The sequence below is a fragment of the Hemitrygon akajei genome, chromosome 31 (assembly GCF_048418815.1).
Source record: "Hemitrygon akajei chromosome 31, sHemAka1.3, whole genome shotgun sequence".
NCBI classification, from domain to species: domain Eukaryota; kingdom Metazoa; phylum Chordata; class Chondrichthyes; order Myliobatiformes; family Dasyatidae; genus Hemitrygon; species Hemitrygon akajei.
This window is the reverse complement of record NC_133154.1, coordinates 577,562-598,909: the sequence shown is the minus strand read 5'-3', so window position 1 is coordinate 598,909 and position 21,348 is coordinate 577,562. Positions and strand designations below refer to the sequence as shown.

The 21,348-nt window shown below is 54.1% G+C and overlaps 1 protein-coding gene across 4 annotated transcripts in view; it reads left to right on the top strand.

The window, feature by feature from the left end:
* The window catches only part of ppp4cb (protein phosphatase 4, catalytic subunit b), a 141,674-nt gene extending 124,487 nt beyond the window's left edge, over positions 1-17,187 (top strand). For all 4 annotated transcript variants that reach the window (XM_073033921.1, XM_073033923.1, XM_073033922.1 and 1 more), the window contains 4 exons: positions 14,355-14,528; positions 14,871-14,997; positions 15,135-15,324; positions 16,511-17,187. In XM_073033921.1, coding sequence (XP_072890022.1) covers positions 14,355-14,528; positions 14,871-14,997; positions 15,135-15,324; positions 16,511-16,640 — 621 coding nt within the window. In that variant the 3' untranslated portion in view covers positions 16,641-17,187. The remainder of the gene's footprint in view (positions 1-14,354; positions 14,529-14,870; positions 14,998-15,134; positions 15,325-16,510) is intronic.
* The last annotated feature ends 4,161 nt before the right edge of the window (positions 17,188-21,348 follow it).

The following is a 21,348-nucleotide window of genomic DNA, read 5'->3' as shown; positions in this document are numbered from 1 at the left end:
GAGGGAGCTTCACTTTGTGTCTGACCCCAGGAGTGTATGATGGGACGGTATGGAGGGAGTTTCACTCTGTCTGACCCTGGGACTGTGTGATGGGTAAGTGTGCAGGGAGTTTCACTCTGTCTGACCCTGGGAGTGTGTGATGGGACGGTGCGGAGGGAGCTTCACTCTGTGTCTGACCCCAGGAGTGTGTGATGGGACTGTGTGGAAGGAGATTCACTGTCTGTCTGCCCCTGGGAGTGTGTGATGGGGCAGTCTGGAGGGAGTTTCACTCTGTGTCTTACCCCGGGAGTGTCTGATGGGACGGTGTGGAGGGAGCTTCACTCTGTGTCTGACCCCGGGAGTGTGTCATGGCACGGTGTGGTTGGAGATTTACTCTCTGTCTGACCCCAGGAGTGTGTGATGGGACGGTGTGGAGGGAAATTCACTCTGTGTCTGACCCAGGGAGTGTGTGATGGGACTGTGTGGAAGGAGATTCACTCTCTGTCTGCCCCTGGGAGTGTGTGATGGGGCAGTCTGGAGGGAGTTTCACTCTGTGTCTTACCCCGGGAGTGTCTGATGGGACGGTGTGGAGGGAGCTTCACTCTGTGTCTGACCCCGGGAGTGTGTCATGGCACGGTGTGGTTGGAGATTTACTCTCTGTCTGACCCCAGGAGTGTGTGATGGGACGGTGTGGAGGGAGTTTCACTCTGTGTCTGACCCCGGGAGTGTGTGATGGGACGGTATGTAGGGAGTTTCACTCTGTGTCTGACCCCGGGAGTGGGACATGGGACAGTGTGGAGGGAGTTTCACTCTGTGTCTGACACCAGGAGAGTGTGATGGGACAGTGTGGAGGGAGCTTCACTCTGTCTGACACTGGGAGTGTGTGAGGGGACAGTGTGGAGGGAGCTTCACTCTGTGTCTGACCCCGGGAGTGTGTCATGGGACGGTGTGGAGGGAGTTTCACTCTGTGTCTGACCGCGGGAGTGTGTAGAGGGAGATTCACTCTGTGTCTGACCATGGGAATCTGTGATGGGACAGTGTGGAAGGAGATTCACTCTCTGTCTGCCCCCGGGAGTGTGTGATGGGGCATCCTGGAGGGAGCTTCACTCTGTGTCTTACCCCGGGAGTGGGACATGGGACAGTGTGGAGGGAGTTTCACTCTGTCTGACCCCAGGACTGTGTGAAGGGATAGTGTGGAGCGAGCTTCACTTTGTGTCTGACCCCAGGAGTGTATGATGGGACGGTATGGAAGGAGTTTCACTCTGTCTGACCCTGGGTCTGTGTGATGGGTAAGTGTGCAGGGAGTTTCACTCTGTCTGACCCTGGGAGTGTGTGATGGGAAGGTGCGGAGGGAGTTTCACTCTGTCTGCCCCTGGGAGTGTGTGATTGGACAGTGTGGAGGGATATTCACTCTGTGTCTGACCCCGGGAGTGTGTGATGGGACGGTATGGAGGGAGTTTCACTCTGTGTCTGACCCCGGGAGTGGGAGATGGGACGGTGTGGAGGGAGTTTCACTCTGTCTGACACCAGGACTGTGTGAAGGGATAGTGTGGAGGGAGCTTCATTTTGTGTCTGACCCCAGGAGTATATGATGGGACGGTATGGAGGGAGTTTCACTCTGTCTGACCCTGGGACTGTGTGATGGGTAAGTGTGCAGGGAGTTTCACTCTGTCTGACCCTGGGAGTGTGTGATGGGACGGTGCGGAGGGAGCTTCACTCTGTGTCTGACCCCAGGATGTGTGATGGGAAGGTGCGGATGGAGTTTCACTCTGTGTCTGACACCAGGAGTGTGTGATGGGACTATGTAGATGGAGTTTCACTCTGTGTCTGACCCCGGGAGTGTGTGATGGGACGGTGTGGAGGGAGTTTCACTCTGTATTTGATCCCGGGAGTGTGTGATGCGACTGTGTGGAGGGAGATTCGCTCTGTGTCTGACCCCAGGAGAGTGTGATGGGACAGTATGGAGGGAGATTCACTCTCTGTCTGACCCCGGGTGTCTGTGATGGGATGGTGTGGAGGGAGTTTCACTCTGTCTGACCCTGGGACTGTGTGGAGGGAGTTTCACTCTGTATTTGATCCCGGAAGTGTGTGATGGGACGGTGTTGAGGGAGCTTCACTCTGTGTCTGACCCCGGGAGTGTGTCATGGGACGGTGTGGTGTGAGATTCACTCTGTATCTGACCCCGGGAGAGTGTGGAGGGAGATTCACTCTGTCTGACCCCGGGTGTGTGTGATGGGACGGTGTGGAGGGAAATTCACTCTGTGTCTGACCCCGGGAGAGTGTGAGGGGACAGTATGGAGGCAGATTCACTCTCTGTCTGACCCCGGGTGTGTGTGATGGGATGGTGTGGAAGGAGTTTCACTCTGTCTGACCCTGGGACTGTGTGGAGGGAGTTTCACTCTGTCTTACCCTGGGAGTGTGTGATGGGACAGTGTGGAGTGAGTTTCACTCTGTGTCTGACCACAGGTGTGAGTGATGGGAAGGTGTGGAGGGAGATTCAATCTGTGTCTGACCCCGGGAGTGTGTGATGGGACAGTGTAGAGAGAGTTTCACTCTGTGTCTGACCCCGGGAGTGTGTGATGGGACTGTTTGGATGGAGTTTCACTCTGTGTCTGACCCCGGGTGTGTGTGATGGGACAGTGTGGAGGACTTTCATTCTGTCTGTCCCAGGGAGTGTGTGATGGGAAGGTGCGGAGGGAGTTTCACTCTGTCTGACCCTGTTAGTGTGTGATTGGACAGTGTGGAGGGATATTCACTCTGTGTCTGACCCCGGGAGTGTGTGATGGGACGGTATGGAGGGAGTTTCACTGTGTGTCTGACCCCGGGAGTGGGAGATGGGACGGTGTGGAGGGAGTTTCACTCTGTCTGACACCAGGACTGTGTGAAGGGATAGTGTGGAGGGAGCTTCATTTTGTGTCTGACCCCAGGAGTATATGATGGGACGGTATGGAGGGAGTTTCACTCTGTCTGACCCTGGGACTGTGTGATGGGTAAGTGTGCAGGGAGTTTCACTCTGTGTCTGACCCCGGGTGTGTGTGATGGGACGGTGTGGAGGGAGATTCACTATGTGTCTGACCCCGGGAGTGTGTGATGGGACGGTATGGAGGGAGTTTCACTCTGTGTCTGACCCCGGGAGTGGGAGATGGGACGGTGTGGAGGGAGTTTCACTCTGTCTGACCACAGGACTGTGTGAAGGGATAGTGTGGAGGGAGCTTCACTTTGTGTCTGACCCCAGGAGTGTATGATGGGACGGTATGGAGGGAGTTTCACTCTGTCTGACCCTGGGACTGTGTGATGGGTATGTGTGCAGGGAGTTTCACTCTGTCTGACCCTGGGAGTGTGTGATGGGAAGGTGCGGAGGGATTTTCACTCTGTCTGACCCTGGGAGTGTGTGATTGGACAGTGTGGAGGGAGTTTCACTCTGTGTCTGACCCCGGGAGTGGGAGATGGGACGGTGTGGAGGGAGTTTCACTCTGTCTGACCCCAGGACTGTGTGAAGGGATAGTGTGGAGGGAGCTTCACTTTGTGTCTGACCCCAGGAGTGTATGATGGGACGGTATGGAGGGAGTTTCACTCTGTCTGACCCTGGGACTGTGTGATGGGTAAGTGTGCAGGGAGTTTCACTCTGTCTGACCCTGGGAGTGTGTGATGGGACGGTGCGGAGGGAGCTTCACTCTGTGTCTGACCCCAGGAGTGTGTGATGGGACTGTGTGGAAGGAGATTCACTGTCTGTCTGCCCCTGGGAGTGTGTGATGGGGCAGTCTGGAGGGAGTTTCACTCTGTGTCTTACCCCGGGAGTGTCTGATGGGACGGTGTGGAGGGAGCTTCACTCTGTGTCTGACCCCGGGAGTGTGTCATGGCACGGTGTGGTTGGAGATTTACTCTCTGTCTGACCCCAGGAGTGTGTGATGGGACGGTGTGGAGGGAAATTCACTCTGTGTCTGACCCAGGGAGTGTGTGATGGGACTGTGTGGAAGGAGATTCACTCTCTGTCTGCCCCTGGGAGTGTGTGATGGGGCAGTCTGGAGGGAGTTTCACTCTGTGTCTTACCCCGGGAGTGTCTGATGGGACGGTGTGGAGGGAGCTTCACTCTGTGTCTGACCCCGGGAGTGTGTCATGGCACGGTGTGGTTGGAGATTTACTCTCTGTCTGACCCCAGGAGTGTGTGATGGGACGGTGTGGAGGGAGTTTCACTCTGTGTCTGACCCCGGGAGTGTGTGATGGGACGGTATGTAGGGAGTTTCACTCTGTGTCTGACCCCGGGAGTGGGACATGGGACAGTGTGGAGGGAGTTTCACTCTGTGTCTGACACCAGGAGAGTGTGATGGGACAGTGTGGAGGGAGCTTCACTCTGTCTGACACTGGGAGTGTGTGAGGGGACAGTGTGGAGGGAGCTTCACTCTGTGTCTGACCCCGGGAGTGTGTCATGGGACGGTGTGGAGGGAGTTTCACTCTGTGTCTGACCGCGGGAGTGTGTAGAGGGAGATTCACTCTGTGTCTGACCATGGGAATCTGTGATGGGACAGTGTGGAAGGAGATTCACTCTCTGTCTGCCCCCGGGAGTGTGTGATGGGGCATCCTGGAGGGAGCTTCACTCTGTGTCTTACCCCGGGAGTGGGACATGGGACAGTGTGGAGGGAGTTTCACTCTGTGTCTGACCGCGGGAGTGTGTAGATGGAGATTCACTCTGTGTCTGACCACAGGAATCTGTGATGGGACAGTGTGGAGGGAGATTCACTCTGTGTCTGACCCCGGGAGTGTGTGATGGGACGGTATGTATGGAGTTTCACTCTGTGTCTGACCCCGGGAGTGGGAGATGGGACGGTGTGGAGGGAGTTTCACTCTGTCTGACCCCAGGACTGTGTGAAGGGATAGTGTGGAGGGAGCTTCACTTTGTGTCTGACCCCAGGAGTGTATGATGGGACGGTATGGAAGGAGTTTCACTCTGTCTGACCCTGGGTCTGTGTGATGGGTAAGTGTGCAGGGAGTTTCACTCTGTCTGACCCTGGGAGTGTGTGATGGGAAGGTGCGGAGGGAGTTTCACTCTGTCTGCCCCTGGGAGTGTGTGATTGGACAGTGTGGAGGGATATTCACTCTGTGTCTGACCCCGGGAGTGTGTGATGGGACGGTATGGAGGGAGTTTCACTCTGTGTCTGACCCCGGGAGTGGGAGATGGGACGGTGTGGAGGGAGTTTCACTCTGTCTGACACCAGGACTGTGTGAAGGGATAGTGTGGAGGGAGCTTCATTTTGTGTCTGACCCCAGGAGTATATGATGGGACGGTATGGAGGGAGTTTCACTCTGTGTCTGACCCCGGGAGTGGGAGATGGGACGGTGTGGAGGGAGTTTCACTCTGTCTGACCCCAGGACTGTGTGAAGGGATAGCGTGGAGGGAGCTTCACTTTGTGTCTGACCCCAGGAGTGTATGATGGGACGGTATGGAGGGAGTTTCACTCTGTCTGACCCTGGGACTGTGTGATGGGTAAGTGTGCAGGGAGTTTCACTCTGTCTGACCCTGGGAGTGTGTGATGGGACGGTGCGGAGGGAGCTTCACTCTGTGTCTGACCCCAGGAGTGTGTGATGGGAAGGTGCGGATGGAGTTTCACTCTGTGTCTGACACCAGGAGTGTGTGATGGGACTATGTAGATGGAGTTTCACTCTGTGTCTGACCCCGGGAGTGTGTGATGGGACGGTGTGGAGGGAGTTTCACTCTGTATTTGATCCCGGGAGTGTGTGATGCGACTGTGTGGAGGGAGATTCGCTCTGTGTCTGACCCCAGGAGAGTGTGATGGGACAGTATGGAGGGAGATTCACTCTCTGTCTGACCCCGGGTGTCTGTGATGGGATGGTGTGGAGGGAGTTTCACTCTGTCTGACCCTGGGACTGTGTGGAGGGAGTTTCACTTTGTATTTGATCCCGGAAGTGTGTGATGGGACGGTGTTGAGGGAGCTTCACTCTGTGTCTGACCCCGGGAGTGTGTCATGGGACGGTGTGGTGTGAGATTCACTCTGTATCTGACCCCGGGAGAGTGTGGAGGGAGATTCACTCTGTCTGACCCCGGGTGTGTGTGATGGGACGGTGTGGAGGGAAATTCACTCTGTGTCTGACCCCGGGAGAGTGTGAGGGGACAGTATGGAGGCAGATTCACTCTCTGTCTGACCCCGGGTGTGTGTGATGGGATGGTGTGGAAGGAGTTTCACTCTGTCTGACCCTGGGACTGTGTGGAGGGAGTTTCACTCTGTCTTACCCTGGGAGTGTGTGATGGGACAGTGTGGAGTGAGTTTCACTCTGTGTCTGACCACAGGTGTGAGTGATGGGAAGGTGTGGAGGGAGATTCAATCTGTGTCTGACCCCGGGAGTGTGTGATGGGACAGTGTAGAGAGAGTTTCACTCTGTGTCTGACCCCGGGAGTGTGTGATGGGACTGTTTGGATGGAGTTTCACTCTGTGTCTGACCCCGGGTGTGTGTGATGGGACAGTGTGGAGGACTTTCATTCTGTCTGTCCCAGGGAGTGTGTGATGGGAAGGTGCGGAGGGAGTTTCACTCTGTCTGACCCTGTTAGTGTGTGATTGGACAGTGTGGAGGGATATTCACTCTGTGTCTGACCCCGGGAGTGTGTGATGGGACGGTATGGAGGGAGTTTCACTGTGTGTCTGACCCCGGGAGTGGGAGATGGGACGGTGTGGAGGGAGTTTCACTCTGTCTGACACCAGGACTGTGTGAAGGGATAGTGTGGAGGGAGCTTCATTTTGTGTCTGACCCCAGGAGTATATGATGGGACGGTATGGAGGGAGTTTCACTCTGTCTGACCCTGGGACTGTGTGATGGGTAAGTGTGCAGGGAGTTTCACTCTGTGTCTGACCCCGGGTGTGTGTGATGGGACAGTGTGGAGGGAGTTTCACTCTGTGTCTGACCGCGGGAGGGTGTAGAGTGAGATTCACTCTGTGTCTGACCATGGGAATCTGTGATGGGACGGTGTGGAGGGAGATTCACTATGTGTCTGACCCCGGGAGTGTGTGATGGGACGGTATGGAGGGAGTTTCACTCTGTGTCTGACCCCGGGAGTGGGAGATGGGACGGTGTGGAGGGAGTTTCACTCTGTCTGACCACAGGACTGTGTGAAGGGATAGTGTGGAGGGAGCTTCACTTTGTGTCTGACCCCAGGAGTGTATGATGGGACGGTATGGAGGGAGTTTCACTCTGTCTGACCCTGGGACTGTGTGATGGGTATGTGTGCAGGGAGTTTCACTCTGTCTGACCCTGGGAGTGTGTGATGGGAAGGTGCGGAGGGATTTTCACTCTGTCTGACCCTGGGAGTGTGTGATTGGACAGTGTGGAGGGAGTTTCACTCTGTGTCTGACCCCGGGAGTGGGAGATGGGACGGTGTGGAGGGAGTTTCACTCTGTCTGACCCCAGGACTGTGTGAAGGGATAGTGTGGAGGGAGCTTCACTTTGTGTCTGACCCCAGGAGTGTATGATGGGACGGTATGGAGGGAGTTTCACTCTGTCTGACCCTGGGACTGTGTGATGGGTAAGTGTGCAGGGAGTTTCACTCTGTCTGACCCTGGGAGTGTGTGATGGGACGGTGCGGAGGGAGCTTCACTCTGTGTCTGACCCCAGGAGTGTGTGATGGGACTGTGTGGAAGGAGATTCACTGTCTGTCTGCCCCTGGGAGTGTGTGATGGGGCAGTCTGGAGGGAGTTTCACTCTGTGTCTTACCCCGGGAGTGTCTGATGGGACGGTGTGGAGGGAGCTTCACTCTGTGTCTGACCCCGGGAGTGTGTCATGGCACGGTGTGGTTGGAGATTTACTCTCTGTCTGACCCCAGGAGTGTGTGATGGGACGGTGTGGAGGGAAATTCACTCTGTGTCTGACCCAGGGAGTGTGTGATGGGACTGTGTGGAAGGAGATTCACTCTCTGTCTGCCCCTGGGAGTGTGTGATGGGGCAGTCTGGAGGGAGTTTCACTCTGTGTCTTACCCCGGGAGTGTCTGATGGGACGGTGTGGAGGGAGCTTCACTCTGTGTCTGACCCCGGGAGTGTGTCATGGCACGGTGTGGTTGGAGATTTACTCTCTGTCTGACCCCAGGAGTGTGTGATGGGACGGTGTGGAGGGAAATTCACTCTGTGTCTGACCCCGGGAGTGTGTGATGGGACGGTATGTAGGGAGTTTCACTCTGTGTCTGACCCCGGGAGTGGGACATGGGACAGTGTGGAGGGAGTTTCACTCTGTGTCTGACACCAGGAGAGTGTGATGGGACAGTGTGGAGGGAGCTTCACTCTGTCTGACACTGGGAGTGTGTGAGGGGACAGTGTGGAGGGAGCTTCACTCTGTGTCTGACCCCGGGAGTGTGTCATGGGACGGTGTGGAGGGAGTTTCACTCTGTGTCTGACCGCGGGAGTGTGTAGAGGGAGATTCACTCTGTGTCTGACCATGGGAATCTGTGATGGGACAGTGTGGAAGGAGATTCACTCTCTGTCTGCCCCCGGGAGTGTGTGATGGGGCATCCTGGAGGGAGCTTCACTCTGTGTCTTACCCCGGGAGTGGGACATGGGACAGTGTGGAGGGAGTTTCACTCTGTGTCTGACCACAGGAATCTGTGATGGGACAGTGTGGAGGGAGATTCACTCTGTGTCTGACCCCGGGAGTGTGTGATGGGACGGTATGTAGGGAGTTTCACTCTGTGTCTGACCCCGGGAGTGGGAGATGGGACGGTGTGGAGGGAGTTTCACTCTGTCTGACCCCAGGACTGTGTGAAGGGATAGTGTGGAGGGAGCTTCACTTTGTGTCTGACCCCAGGAGTGTGTGATTGGACAGTGTGGAGGGAGATTCACTCTGTGTCTGACCCCGGGAGAGTGTGGAGCGAGATTCACTCTCTGTCTGACCCAGGTGTGTGTGATGGGATGGTGTGGAGGGAGTTTCATTCTGTTTGACCCCGGGTGTGTGTGATGGGACGGTGTGGAGGGAAATTCACTCTGTGTCTGACCCAGGGAGTGTGTGATGGGACTGTGTGGAAGGAGATTCACTCTCTGTCTGCCCCTGGGAGTGTGTGATGGGGCAGTCTGGAGGGAGTTTCACTCTGTGTCTTACCCCGGGAGTGTCTGATGGGACGGTGTTGAGGGAGCTTCACTCTGTGTCTGACCCCGGCAGTGTGTCATGGCACGGTGTGGTTGGAGATTTACTCTCTGTCTGACCCCAGGAGTGTGTGATGGGACGGTGTGGAGGGAGCTTCACTCTGTGTCTGACCCCGGGAGTGTGTGATGGGACGGTGTGGAGGGAGCTTCACTCTGTGTCTGACCCCGGTAATGTGTGATGGGACAGTGTGGAGGACTTTCATTCTGTCTGTCCCAGGGAGTGTGTGATGGGAAGGTGCGGAGGGTGTTTCACTCTGTCTGACCCCAGGACTGTGTGAAGGGATAGTGTGGAGGGAGCTTCACTTTGTGTCTGACCCCAGGAGTGTATGATGGGATGGTATGGAGGGTGTTTCACTCTGTCTGACCCTGGGATTGTGTGATGGGGCGATGCGGAGGGAGCTTCACTCTCTGTCTGCCCCCGGGAGTGTGTGATGGGACAGTGTGGAGGGAGTTTCACTCTATATTTGATCCCGGGCGTGTGTGAAGGGACAGTGTTGAGGGAGCTTCACTCTGTGTCTGACCCCGGGAGTGTGTGATGGGACGGTGTGGATGGAGTTTCACTCTGTGTCTGACACTAGGAGAGTGTGATGGGACAGTGTGGAGGGAGTTTCACTCTGTGTCTGACCGCGGGAGGGTGTAGAGGGAGATTCACTCGGTATCTGACCACAGGAATCTGTGATGGGATGGTGTGGAGGGAGATTCACTCTGTGTCTGACCCCGGGAGTGCGTGATGGGACGGTATGGAGGGAGTTTCACTCTGTCTGACCCTGGGAGTGTGTGATGGGGCGATGCGGAGGGAGCTTCACTCTGTGTCTGACCCCGGGTGTGTGTGATGGGATGGTGTTGATGGAGTTTCACTCTGTGTCTGACACCAGGAGAGTGTGATGGGACAGTGTAGAGAGAGTTTCACTCTGTGTCTGAACCCGGGAGTGGGAGATGGGACAGTGTGGAGGGAGTTTCACTCTGTCTGACCCCAGGACTGTGTGAAGGGATAGTGTGGAGGGAGCTTCACTTTGTGTCTGACCCCAGGAGTGTATGATGGGACGGTATGGAGGGAGTTTCACTCTGTCTGACCCTGGGAGTGTGTGATGGGGCGATGCGGAGGGAGCTTCACTCTGTGTCTGACCCCGGGAGTGTGTGATGGGATGGTGTGGATGGAGTTTCACTCTGTGTCTGACACCAGGAGAGTGTGATGGGACAGTGTAGATAGAGTTTCACTCTGTGTCTGACCCCGGGAGTGTGTGATGGGACTGTTTGGATGGAGTTTCACTCTGTGTCTGACCCCGGGTGTGTGTGATGGGACAGTGTGGAGGGAGCTTCACTCTGTCTGACACTGGGAGTGTGTGAGGGGACAGTGTGGAGGGAGCTTCACTCTGTGTCTGACCCCGGGAGTGTGTCATGGGACGGTGTGGAGGGAGTTTCACTCTGTGTCTGACCGAGGGAGTGTGTGATGGGACTGTGTGGAAGGAGATTCACTCCCTGTCTGCCCCTGGGAGTGTGTGATGGGGCAGTCTGGAGGGAGTTTCACTCTGTATCTTACCCCGGGAGTGGGAGATGGGTCGGTGTGGAGGGAGTTTCACTCTGTGTCTGACCGCGGGAGTGTGTAGGGGGAGATTCACTCTGTGTCTGACCATGGGAATCTGTGATGGGACGGTGTGGAAGGAGATTCACTCTCTTTCTGCCCCCGGGAGTGTGTGATGGGGCATCCTGGAGGGAGCTTCACTCTGTGTCTTACCCCGGGAGTGGGACATGGGACAGTGTGGAGGGAGTTTCACTCTGTGTCTGACCGCGGGAGTGTGTAGATGGAGATTCACTCTGTGTCTGACCACAGGAATCTGTGATGGGACAGTGTGGAGGGAGATTCACTCTGTGTCTGACCCCGGGAGTGTGTGATGGGACGGTATGTAGGGAGTTTCACTCTGTGTCTGACCCCGGGAGTGGGAGATGGGACGGTGTGGAGGGAGTTTCACTCTGTCTGACCCCAGGACTGTGTGAAGGGATAGTGTGGAGGGAGCTTCACTTTGTGTCTGACCCCAGGAGTGTATGATGGGATGGTATGGAGGGAGTTTCACTCTGTCTGACCCTGGGACTGTGTGATGGGGCGATGCGGAGGGAGCTTCACTCTGTGTCTGACCCCGGGAGTGTGTGATGGGATGGTGTGGATGGAGTTTCACTCTGTGTCTGACACCAGGAGAGTGTGATGGGACAGTGTAGAGAGAGTTTCACTCTGTGTCTGACCCCGGGAGTTTGTGATGGGACAGTGTGGAGGACTTTAATTCTGTCTGTCCCAGGGATTGTGTGATGGGAAGGTGCGGAGGGTGTTTCACTTTGTCTGACCCTGGGAGTGTGTGATTGGACAGTGTGGAGGGAGATTCACTCTGTGTCTGACCCCGGGAGAGTGTGGAGCGAGATTCACTCTCTGTCTGACCCCAGGTGTGTGTGATGGGATGGTGTGGAGGGAGTTTCATTCTGTTTGACCCCGGGTGTGTGTGATGGGACGGTGTGGAGGGAAATTCACTCTGTGTCTGACCCATGGAGTGTGTGATGGGACTGTGTGGAAGGAGATTCACTCTCTGTCTGCCCCTGGGAGTGTGTGATGGGGCAGTCTGGAGGGAGTTTCACTCTGTGTCTTACCCCGGGAGTGTCTGATGGGATGGTGTTGATGGAGTTTCACTCTGTGCCTGACACCAGGAGAGAGTGATGGGACAGTGTAGAGAGAGTTTCACTCTGTGTCTGAACCCGGGAGTGGGAGATGGGACAGTGTGGAGGGAGTTTCACTCTGTCTGACCCCAGGACTGTGTGAAGGGATAGTGTGGAGGGAGCTTCACTTTGTGTCTGACCCCAGGAGTGTATGATGGGACGGTATGGAGGGAGTTTCACTCTGTCTGACCCTGGGTGTGTGTGATGGGGCGATGCGGAGGGAGCTTCACTCTGTGTCTGACCCTGTGAGTGTGTGATGGGATGGTGTGGATGGAGTTTCACTCTGTGTCTGACACCAGGAGAGTGTGATGGGACAGTGTAGATAGAGTTTCACTCTGTGTCTGACCCCGGGAGTGTGTGATGGGACTGTTTGGATGGAGTTTCACTCTGTGTCTGACCCCGGGTGTGTGTGATGGGACAGTGTGGAGGACTTTCATTCTGTCTGACCCCAGGAGTGTATGATGGGACGGTATGGAGGGAGTTTCACTCTGTCTGACCCTGGGACTGTGTGATGGGGCGATGCGGAGGGAGCTTCACTCTCTGTCTGCCCCCGGGAGTGTGTGATGGGACGGTGTGGAGGACTTTCATTCTGTCTGTCCCAGGGAGTGTGAGATGGTACGGTATGGAGGGAGTTTCACTCTGTGTCTGACACCAGGAGAGTGTGATGGGACAGTGTGGAGGGAGCTTCACTCTGTCTGACACTGGGAGTGTGTGAGGGGACAGTGTGGAGGGAGCTTCACTCTGTGTCTGACCCCGGGAGTGTGTCATGGGACGGTGTGGAGGGAGTTTCACTCTGTGTCTGACCGAGGGAGTGTGTGATGGGACTGTGTGGAAGGAGATTCACTCTCTGTCTGCCCCTGGGAGTGTGTGATGGGGCAGTCTGGAGGGAGTTTCACTCTGTATCTTACCCCGGGAGTGGGAGATGGGTCGGTGTGGAGGGAGTTTCACTCTGTGTCTGACCGCGGGAGTGTGTAGAGGGAGATTCACTCTGTGTCTGACCATGGGAATCTGTGATGGGACGGTGTGGAGCGAGATTCACTCTGTGTCTGACCCCGGGAGTGTGTGATGGGACGGTGTGGAGGGAGTTTCACTCTGTGTCTGACCCCGGGAGTGTGTGATGGGACTGTGTGGAAGGAGATTCACTCTCTGTCTGCCCCCGGGAGTGTGTGATGGGGCATCCTGGAGGGAGCTTCACTCTGTGTCTTACCCCGGGAGTGGGACATGGGACAGTGTGGAGGGAGTTTCACTCTGTGTCTGACCGCGGGAGTGTGTAGATGGAGATTCACTCTGTGTCTGACCACAGGAATCTGTGATGGGACAGTGTGGAGGGAGATTCACTCTGTGTCTGACCCCGGGAGTGTGTGATGGGACGGTATGTAGGGAGTTTCACTCTGTGTCTGACCCCGGGAGTGGGAGATGGGACGGTGTGGAGGGAGTTTCACTCTGTCTGACCCCAGGACTGTGTGAAGGGATAGTGTGGAGGGAGCTTCACTTTGTGTCTGACCCCAGGAGTGTATGATGGGACGGTATGGAGGGAGTTTCACTCTGTCTGACCCTGGGACTGTGTGATGGGGCGATGCGGAGGGAGCTTCACTCTGTGTCTGACCCCGGGAGTGTGTGATGGGATGGTGTGGATGGAGTTTCACTCTGTGTCTGACACCAGGAGAGTGTGATGGGACAGTGTAGAGAGAGTTTCACTCTGTGTCTGACCCCGGGAGTGTGTGATGGGACTGTTTGGGTGGAGTTTCACTCTGTGTCTGACCCCGGGTGTGTGTGATGGGACAGTGTGGAGGACTTTAATTCTGTCTGTCCCAGGGAGTGTGTGATGGGAAGGTGCGGAGGGTGTTTCACTTTGTCTGACCCTGGGAGTGTGTGATTGGACAGTGTGGAGGGAGATTCACTCTGTGTCTGACCCCGGGAGAGTGTGGAGCGAGATTCACTCTCTGTCTGACCCCAGGTGTGTGTGATGGGATGGTGTGGAGGGAGTTTCATTCTGTTTGACCCCGGGTGTGTGTGATGGGACGGTGTGGAGGGAAATTCACTCTGTGTCTGACCCAGGGAGTGTGTGATGGGACTGTGTGGAAGGAGATTCACTCTCTGTCTGCCCCTGGGAGTGTGTGATGGGGCAGTCTGGAGGGAGTTTCACTCTGTGTCTTACCCCGGGAGTGTCTGATGGGACGGTGTGGAGGGAGCTTCACTCTGTGTCTGACCCCGGGAGTGTGTCATGGCACGGTGTGGTTGGAGATTTACTCTCTGTCTGACCCCAGGAGTGTGTGATGGGACGGTGTGGAGGGAAATTCACTCTGTGTCTGACCCAGGGAGTGTGTGATGGGACTGTGTGGAAGGAGATTCACTCTCTGTCTGCTCCTGGGAGTGTGTGATGGGGCAGTCTGGAGGGAGTTTCACTCTGTGTCTTACCCCGGGAGTGTCTGATGGGACGGTGTAGGGGGGCTGGGGATTCAGTTGTTGACAGTGTGAGACTGGAGGGTGTGGAGTCAGTTACTGAAGGTGTGTCTGACGGCATTAACCCTCCCCAAACAGGTGCGTTACCCGGACAGGATCACACTGATCCGGGGCAACCATGAGAGTCGTCAGATCACCCAGGTGTACGGCTTCTATGACGAGTGTCTGCGCAAGTACGGCTCTGTGACCGTCTGGAGATACTGTACTGAAATCTTCGACTATCTCAGTCTTTCAGCCATCATTGACGGCAAGGTGTGTGGGAGAGGGAGTGGGCAGGAGCTCATGGATATGAGTTAAAGTGTGGCATCTCTGTGGTTTGTGTTTACGTGGGAGGGAGGAGTGGTCCAGAGTGGTGGAGATTAGGGAATGGGTTTGTTGATGTAGGGGTATGGGGTGTAGATGTGGGTGGGACGTGTTGAAGTTAGGGTTACGGGGTGTAGATGGGGCAGTGGGTGGGGGTGTTTTGTACAGAAGGGAGGTGTAGTAAGTGGAAGGAAGGAATTGTACAGGATGGATAGCAGTACAGGGTGAAGCCGATTGCAGAGACTTTCAATCCATGTGATATTTGTGTGACACCCCCTTCCTCACACCCAGATATTCTGTGTACACGGGGGTCTCTCACCCTCCATCCAGACGCTGGACCAGATCCGCACCATCGACCGGAAACAGGAGGTTCCGCACGACGGGCCCATGTGTGACCTGCTGTGGTCTGACCCCGAGGGTAGGAACTGACCGATACCCCGTCGCCCTTTCCTCGCTCGCCCAGTCCTCCCCTCCCGCCATCCTGACTGTCCTCGCTCTCCCCACCGCCTCATGTTTCCTGCCCTTGCTCACCGCAGTCTTTGCCCCCCCCCCCAGACACGACAGGATGGGGTGTGAGCCCACGGGGTGCGGGTTACCTCTTTGGCAGCGACGTGGTGGCACAGTTCAACGCGGCCAACGACATCGACATGATCTGCCGCGCCCACCAGCTCGTCATGGAGGGCTACAAATGGCATTTCAATGAGACCGTGCTCACCGTCTGGTCGGCACCCAACTACTGCTACAGGTGAGTCCCTCCACGTCTGCTCTCCTTCCTCCTTCCCCTCCATCCACCCAGTCCCCCCCCCCCCCATTCATCCAATCCTCCTCCTTTCTGCCACTCGCTGAGGTAAATCCACCTCTCTCCGTCTGTCTAGGTCTGCCACATCGAAGAACTGATTCAGTGGTGGGGGAGGGGGAGAGGTGAGGGTGGGGAGAGCGGACGGTGTGGGAATGAGAGAGGGGAGGGTGGTGTTGGGACAGAGGGAGAGCGGACAGTGTGGGTATGAGTGGACCTCTCTCTCGTCTCAGGTGTGGGAATGAGAGAAGGGGGAGGGTGGTGTTGGGACAGAGGGAGAGCGGACGGTGTGGGTATGAGTGGACTTCTCTCTCTCCTCTCAGGTGTGGGAATGAGAGAGGGGAGGGTGGTGTTGGGACAGAGGGAGAGCGGACAGTGTGGGAATGAGAGAGGGGAGGGTGGTGTTGGGACAGAGGGAGAGCGGACAGTGTGGGTATGAGTGGACTTCTCTCTCTCCTCTCAGGTGTGGGAATGAGAGAGGGGAGGGTGGTGTTGGGACAGAGGGAGAGCGGACAGTGTGGGTATGAGTGGACCTCTCTCTCTCGTCTCAGGTGTGGGAATGAGAGAGGGGAGGGTGGTGTTGGGACAGAGGGAGAGCGGACGGTGTGGGTCTGAGTGGACCTCTCTCTCCTCTCAGGTGTGGGAATGAGAGAGGGGAGGGTGGTGTTGGGACAGAGGGAGAGCGGACAGTGGGTATGAGTGGACCTCTCTCTCTCGTCTCAGGTGTGGGAATGAGAGAGGGGAGGGTGGTGTTGGGACAGAGGGAGAGCGGACGGTGTGGGTCTGAGTGGACCTCTCTCTCCTCTCAGTTGTGGGAATGAGTGAGGGGAGGGTGGTGTTGGGACAGAGGGAGAGGGGAGGGTGGTAGGGAGAGCGGACAGTATTGTAGTCCTGAGTGGACCTATCTCTCTCCTCTCAGGTGTGGGAATGAGAGGGGAGGGTGGTGTTGGGACAGAGGGAGAGGGGAGGGTGGTAGGGAGAGCGGACAGTATTGTAGTCCTGAGTGGACCTATCTCTCTCCTCTCAGGTGTGGGAATGAGAGGGGAGGGTGGTGTTGGGACAGAGGGAGAGGGGAGGGTGGTAGGGAGAGCGGACAGTATTGTAGGCCTGAGTGGACCTATCTCTCTCCTCTCAGGTGTGGGAACGTGGCGGCCATCCTGGAGCTGGACGAGCATCTTCAGAAGGAGTTCATCATCTTTGAGGCAGCGCCTCAGGAGACCCGAGGCATCCCCTCCAAAAAACCTGTGGCTGATTACTTCCTGTGAACTGTCCCTCCTTGTCCTCGTCCTCCTCCTCCGTCCTCATCTATCCTCACCCCTACTCCCTCTCCCCCATCCCCTCCAAAAATCACATGTCCAATTGACCTAACCCCCTCCACCACTCTGCTCATCACTTCCTCCTCACTACCTTGGAGTCTTGTCACACTCTCCTCCGTTCTCCATCCTCTTTCCCCCTCGATTTTCCCCACACTCCTGTCCCCAAACTGATGTTCGCGTCCCAAGCCTCCCACATTTCCTAAGGACACCCCTTCCTGCTCTTCCTGTTGACCCTGAGGAGGGGGGTGGTGAAGAGGATGGTCACAATCGATCAGGGACGCTTCCCCACCCCAACCTGCCTTAGCCAGGGTGACTTAACTCGTTCAGGATTCACACTTCTTCTGTGCGGAGACGCCCCAGCGGCCTTCATCAACTATCCCCACCCCACCCCGTTCCCATCACTAAGCTCCGACCGTGGCTTCGTTCTACAAAGAGGAAAAGAAATTCCGTCTGGGGATTGAGAAACAAAAAAATTCCAATAAAAATAGTAAACGTTCTCTGTCTCCACCTGTGGTCTGTTCCCTGGACTGCTTCTATCTAACCTGTGGTCTATTTCCTGAACTTCCTCCATCTCCACCTGTGGTCTGTTCCCTGAACTCAAGGCAGAGATACCCAAACCCTCCCCCCTCTTCCCTGCACCAACCATACTGATCTGTCTCTGTGGCTTCTGCCCCCTCACTCATGCACTCTTTCTCTCACTGTATTCCTGTCTGTATCTATTTGCCCAGTCAGCAAGTCCCAATTTCTTGACTCTGCTCAGATCCCTGTAAGCAATACTCTCCTTGTGCTTCTAAAATGATTCTGTTGTACCTGTCTCCACCATTTCCTCTGGCAGCTTTTCCATCTGCGGACCCCCCTCTGTGTGAAAATGTTGGCCGTCCGGTCCATTCTAAATCTCTCCTCTCACTACACTTCTGCTTCCCAGTTTTGGGCACCCCTACGCTGGCATAAGAATGTCACCACCCACCTTATTGAAGCCTCTCATCGTTTCACATGTCAGAATTTGACTTTTTATCATTGACATCTCAAGATTAAAGTTTGTTTATCACACATAGAATGTGAGATGACCAACACAACCAAAGGATGTGCTGTAAGCAACCCCCAAGCATTGCCACACATTCCAGAGCCAAACTCTCATGACATTTGTTGTGGAATTTGTCTTGTGGTAGCGGTACAGTCCAAAAACATAAAATTTACTGTAAGTTACAAAATAAATACCCAGTGCAAGAGGTATAGTGAGGTTAAGAAATCTGATGGCGTAGAGGAAGAAGCTCTTCCTAAATCATTGAGTGTGGGTCATCAGGCTCCTCAGTGAACAGAGGGCATGGGCTGGGTGGTGAGGGTCCTTAGTGATCGATGCCACCTTGAGGCACCAGTGTCTGGTGAAGATGTCTTCAATGGCAGAGAGTGTTGTGCCCATGATAGAGCTGGCTAACTCTACAGCCCTCTGCACTTTTGTGATCCACACCAGGCAGTGATGCAACCAGTCAGACTGTGGGAATTTGCTTATTTCTTTGGTGACATCCCTGATCTCGTCAAACTCCTAATGAAGCAGGACCACTGGCATTCCTTCTCCCTGATTGCTCTGGGATAGTGTTTTAATTTGAAGCTACTCACCCTTTCCACTTCTGACCCCTTGAGCCCTAATGTGAGGCCTTTTGACTCAGCAACTCTGCTCTGCCATTCAATCATAGCTGATTTCTTCAAGATTGCAATCTCTTCTGGGGAGGTATAACCTGTTAATAAGTGACGGGTTGCACCTGAACCCGAGGAATGGCAGGGGCAGGTTTGTTAGAGCTGTTGGGGAGGGTTTAAACTAATTTGATGGGGGTGGGAACCAAAATGAAGGGACTCAGGATAGGATGGATGGTGTAGCAGTAAAGATAGCGTGCAGCCAGCAGGGTGAGTACCAGTCTTTTTGAAGAATCAAAAAGGGTAACAAATAGAGCACTCAAAGTGTTATATCTCAGTGTACAGAGTACAAGAAATAAGTTGGATGATCTTGTTGCACTATTACAGATTGCCAGGTATGATGTTGTGGCCATCACTGAATCGTGGCTGAAGGATGGTTGTAGTTGGGAGCTGAATGTCCAAGGCTACTCGTATCAAAGGGATAGGAAGGTAGGCAGAGGGCGTGGCGTACCTCTGCTGGTAAGGAATGCCGTCAAATCAGTAGAAAGTTATGAAGATGCGATTCTGTGCACGCAGGAAAGAAACCTGGATGGTAGTTTGCCTCCCAGGTGCCAGGGTGTGGGATGTTTCTGATCGCATCCACGATATCTTGAAGTGGGAAGGAGAACAGCCAGAGGTCGTGGTACATGTTGGTACCAACAACATAGGTAGGAAAATGGAGGAGGTCCTGATAACAGACTACAGGGAGTTAGGAAGGAAGTTGAGAAGCAGGGCCTCAAAGGTAGTAATCTCGGGATTACTGCCTGTGACATGTGGCAGTGAGTATAGGAATAGAATGAGATGGAGGACAAATGCGTGGCTGAGGGATTGGATCAGGAGGCAGGGATTCAGATTTCTGGATCATTGGGACCTCTTCTGGGGCAGGTGTGACCTGTACAAAAAGGACAGGTTGCACTTAAATCTGAGGGGGACCAGTATCCTGGTGGGGAGGTTTGCTAAGGCAATTGGGGAGAGTTTAAACTAGAATTGCTGGGGGGTGGGAACCAAACTAAAGAAACAGAGGAAGGGGCGGTTGGCTCACAAATAGAGAAAGCTTGGAGACAGTGCGAGAGGGAGGATAGGCAGGTGATAGAGAAGGGACGCACTCAGACCGATGGTTTGAGATGTGTATTTTACTGAGAGGAGTATTATGAATAAAGCAGATGAGCTTAGAGCATGGATCAGCACTTGAAGCTATGAAGTAGTGGCCATTACAAAGACTTGGATGGTGCAGGGGCAGGAGTGGCTACTTCAAGTGCTAGGCTTTAGATGTTTCAGAAAGGACAGGGAGGGAAGCAAAAGAGGTGGGGACGTGGCACTGCTGATCAGATAGTGTCATGGCTGCAGAAAAGGAGGAAGTCATGGAGGGGTTTTTATCAGAGTCTCTGTGGGTGGAGGTTAAGAATACTGGATTTTTTTAATAGACCACCCAATAGTAACAAGGACATCGAGGAGCAGATAGGGAGACAGATTCTGGAAAGGAGTAATAATAACAGGGTTGTTATGGTGGTAAAATATTTATTGGCATTTCCCCAGAGTGAGGGGGTTTAGATGGGGTAGAGTTTGTTAGGTGTGTTCAGGAAGATTTCTTGACACAATATGTAGATAAGCCTACCAGAGGAGAGGCTGTACTTGATCTGGTATTGGGAAATGAACCTGGTCAGATGTCAGGTCTCTCAGTGGGAGAGCATTTTGGAGATAGTGATCACAATTCTAACTCCTTTACTGTAGCATTGGAGAGGGATAGGAACAGACAAGTTAGGGAAACGTTTAATTGGAGTAAGGGGAAATATGAAGCTATCAGGAAGGAACTTGGAAGCATAAATTGGAAACAGATGTTCTCAGGGAAACGTACAGAAGAAATATGGCAAATGTTTAGTGGATATTTGCGTGGGGTTCTGCATAGGTATGTTCCAATGAGACGGAAAGGATGGTAGATTACAGGGACCATGGTGTACAAAGGCTGTTGTAAATCTAGTCAAGAAGAAAAGAAGAGCTTACGAAAGGTTCAAAAAACTAGGTAATGATAGAGATCTAGAAGGAGCTTAAGAAAGAAATTAGGAGAGCCAGAAGAGGCCATGAGAAGGCCTTGGACAGGATTAAGGAAAACCCCAGGGCATTCAACATGTGAAGAGCAAGAGGATAAGACATAAGAGAATAGGACCAATCAAGTACGACAGTGAAAAAGTGTGTATGAAACCGGAGGAGATGGCAGAGGTACTTAATGAATACTTCGCTTCAGTATTCACTACGGAAAAGGATCTTGGAGATTGTAGGGGTTACTCGCAGCAGACTGAAAAGCTTGAGCATGTAGATATTAAGAGGATGTGCTGGAGCTTTTGGAAAGCGTCAAGTTGGATGGGACCGGGACGGGATTTACCCCAGGCTACTGTGGGGTTGCTGAGCCTCTGGCGATGATCTTTGCATCATCAATGAGGATGGGAGAGGTTCTGGAGGATTGGAGGGTTGCGGATGTTGTTCCCTTATTCAAGAAAGGGTGTTAGAGATAGCACAGGAAATTATAGACCAGTGAGTCTTACTTCAGTAGTTGGTAAGTTGATGGAAAAGATCCTGAGAGGCAGGATTTATGAATATTTGGAGAGGCATAATATGATTAGGAATAGTCAGCATGGCTTTGTGAAAAGCAGGTCGTGCCTTATGAGCCTGATTTAATTTTTTGAGGATGTGAATAAACACATCAATGAAGGTAGAGCTGTAGATGTAGTGTATATGGATTTTAGTAAGGCATTTGTCAAGGTACCCTATGCAAGGCTTATTGTGAAAGTAAGGAGGCATGAGATTCCAAGGGGACATTGCTTTGTGGATCCAGAACTGACTTGCTCACAGAAGGCAAAGAGTGGTTAAACGGGTCATATTCTGCATGGAGGCCAGTGACCAGTGGTGTGCCTCAGGGATCGATTCTGAGACCCCTACTCTTTGTCATTTTTATAAATGACCTGGATGAGGAAGTAGAACGATGGGTTAG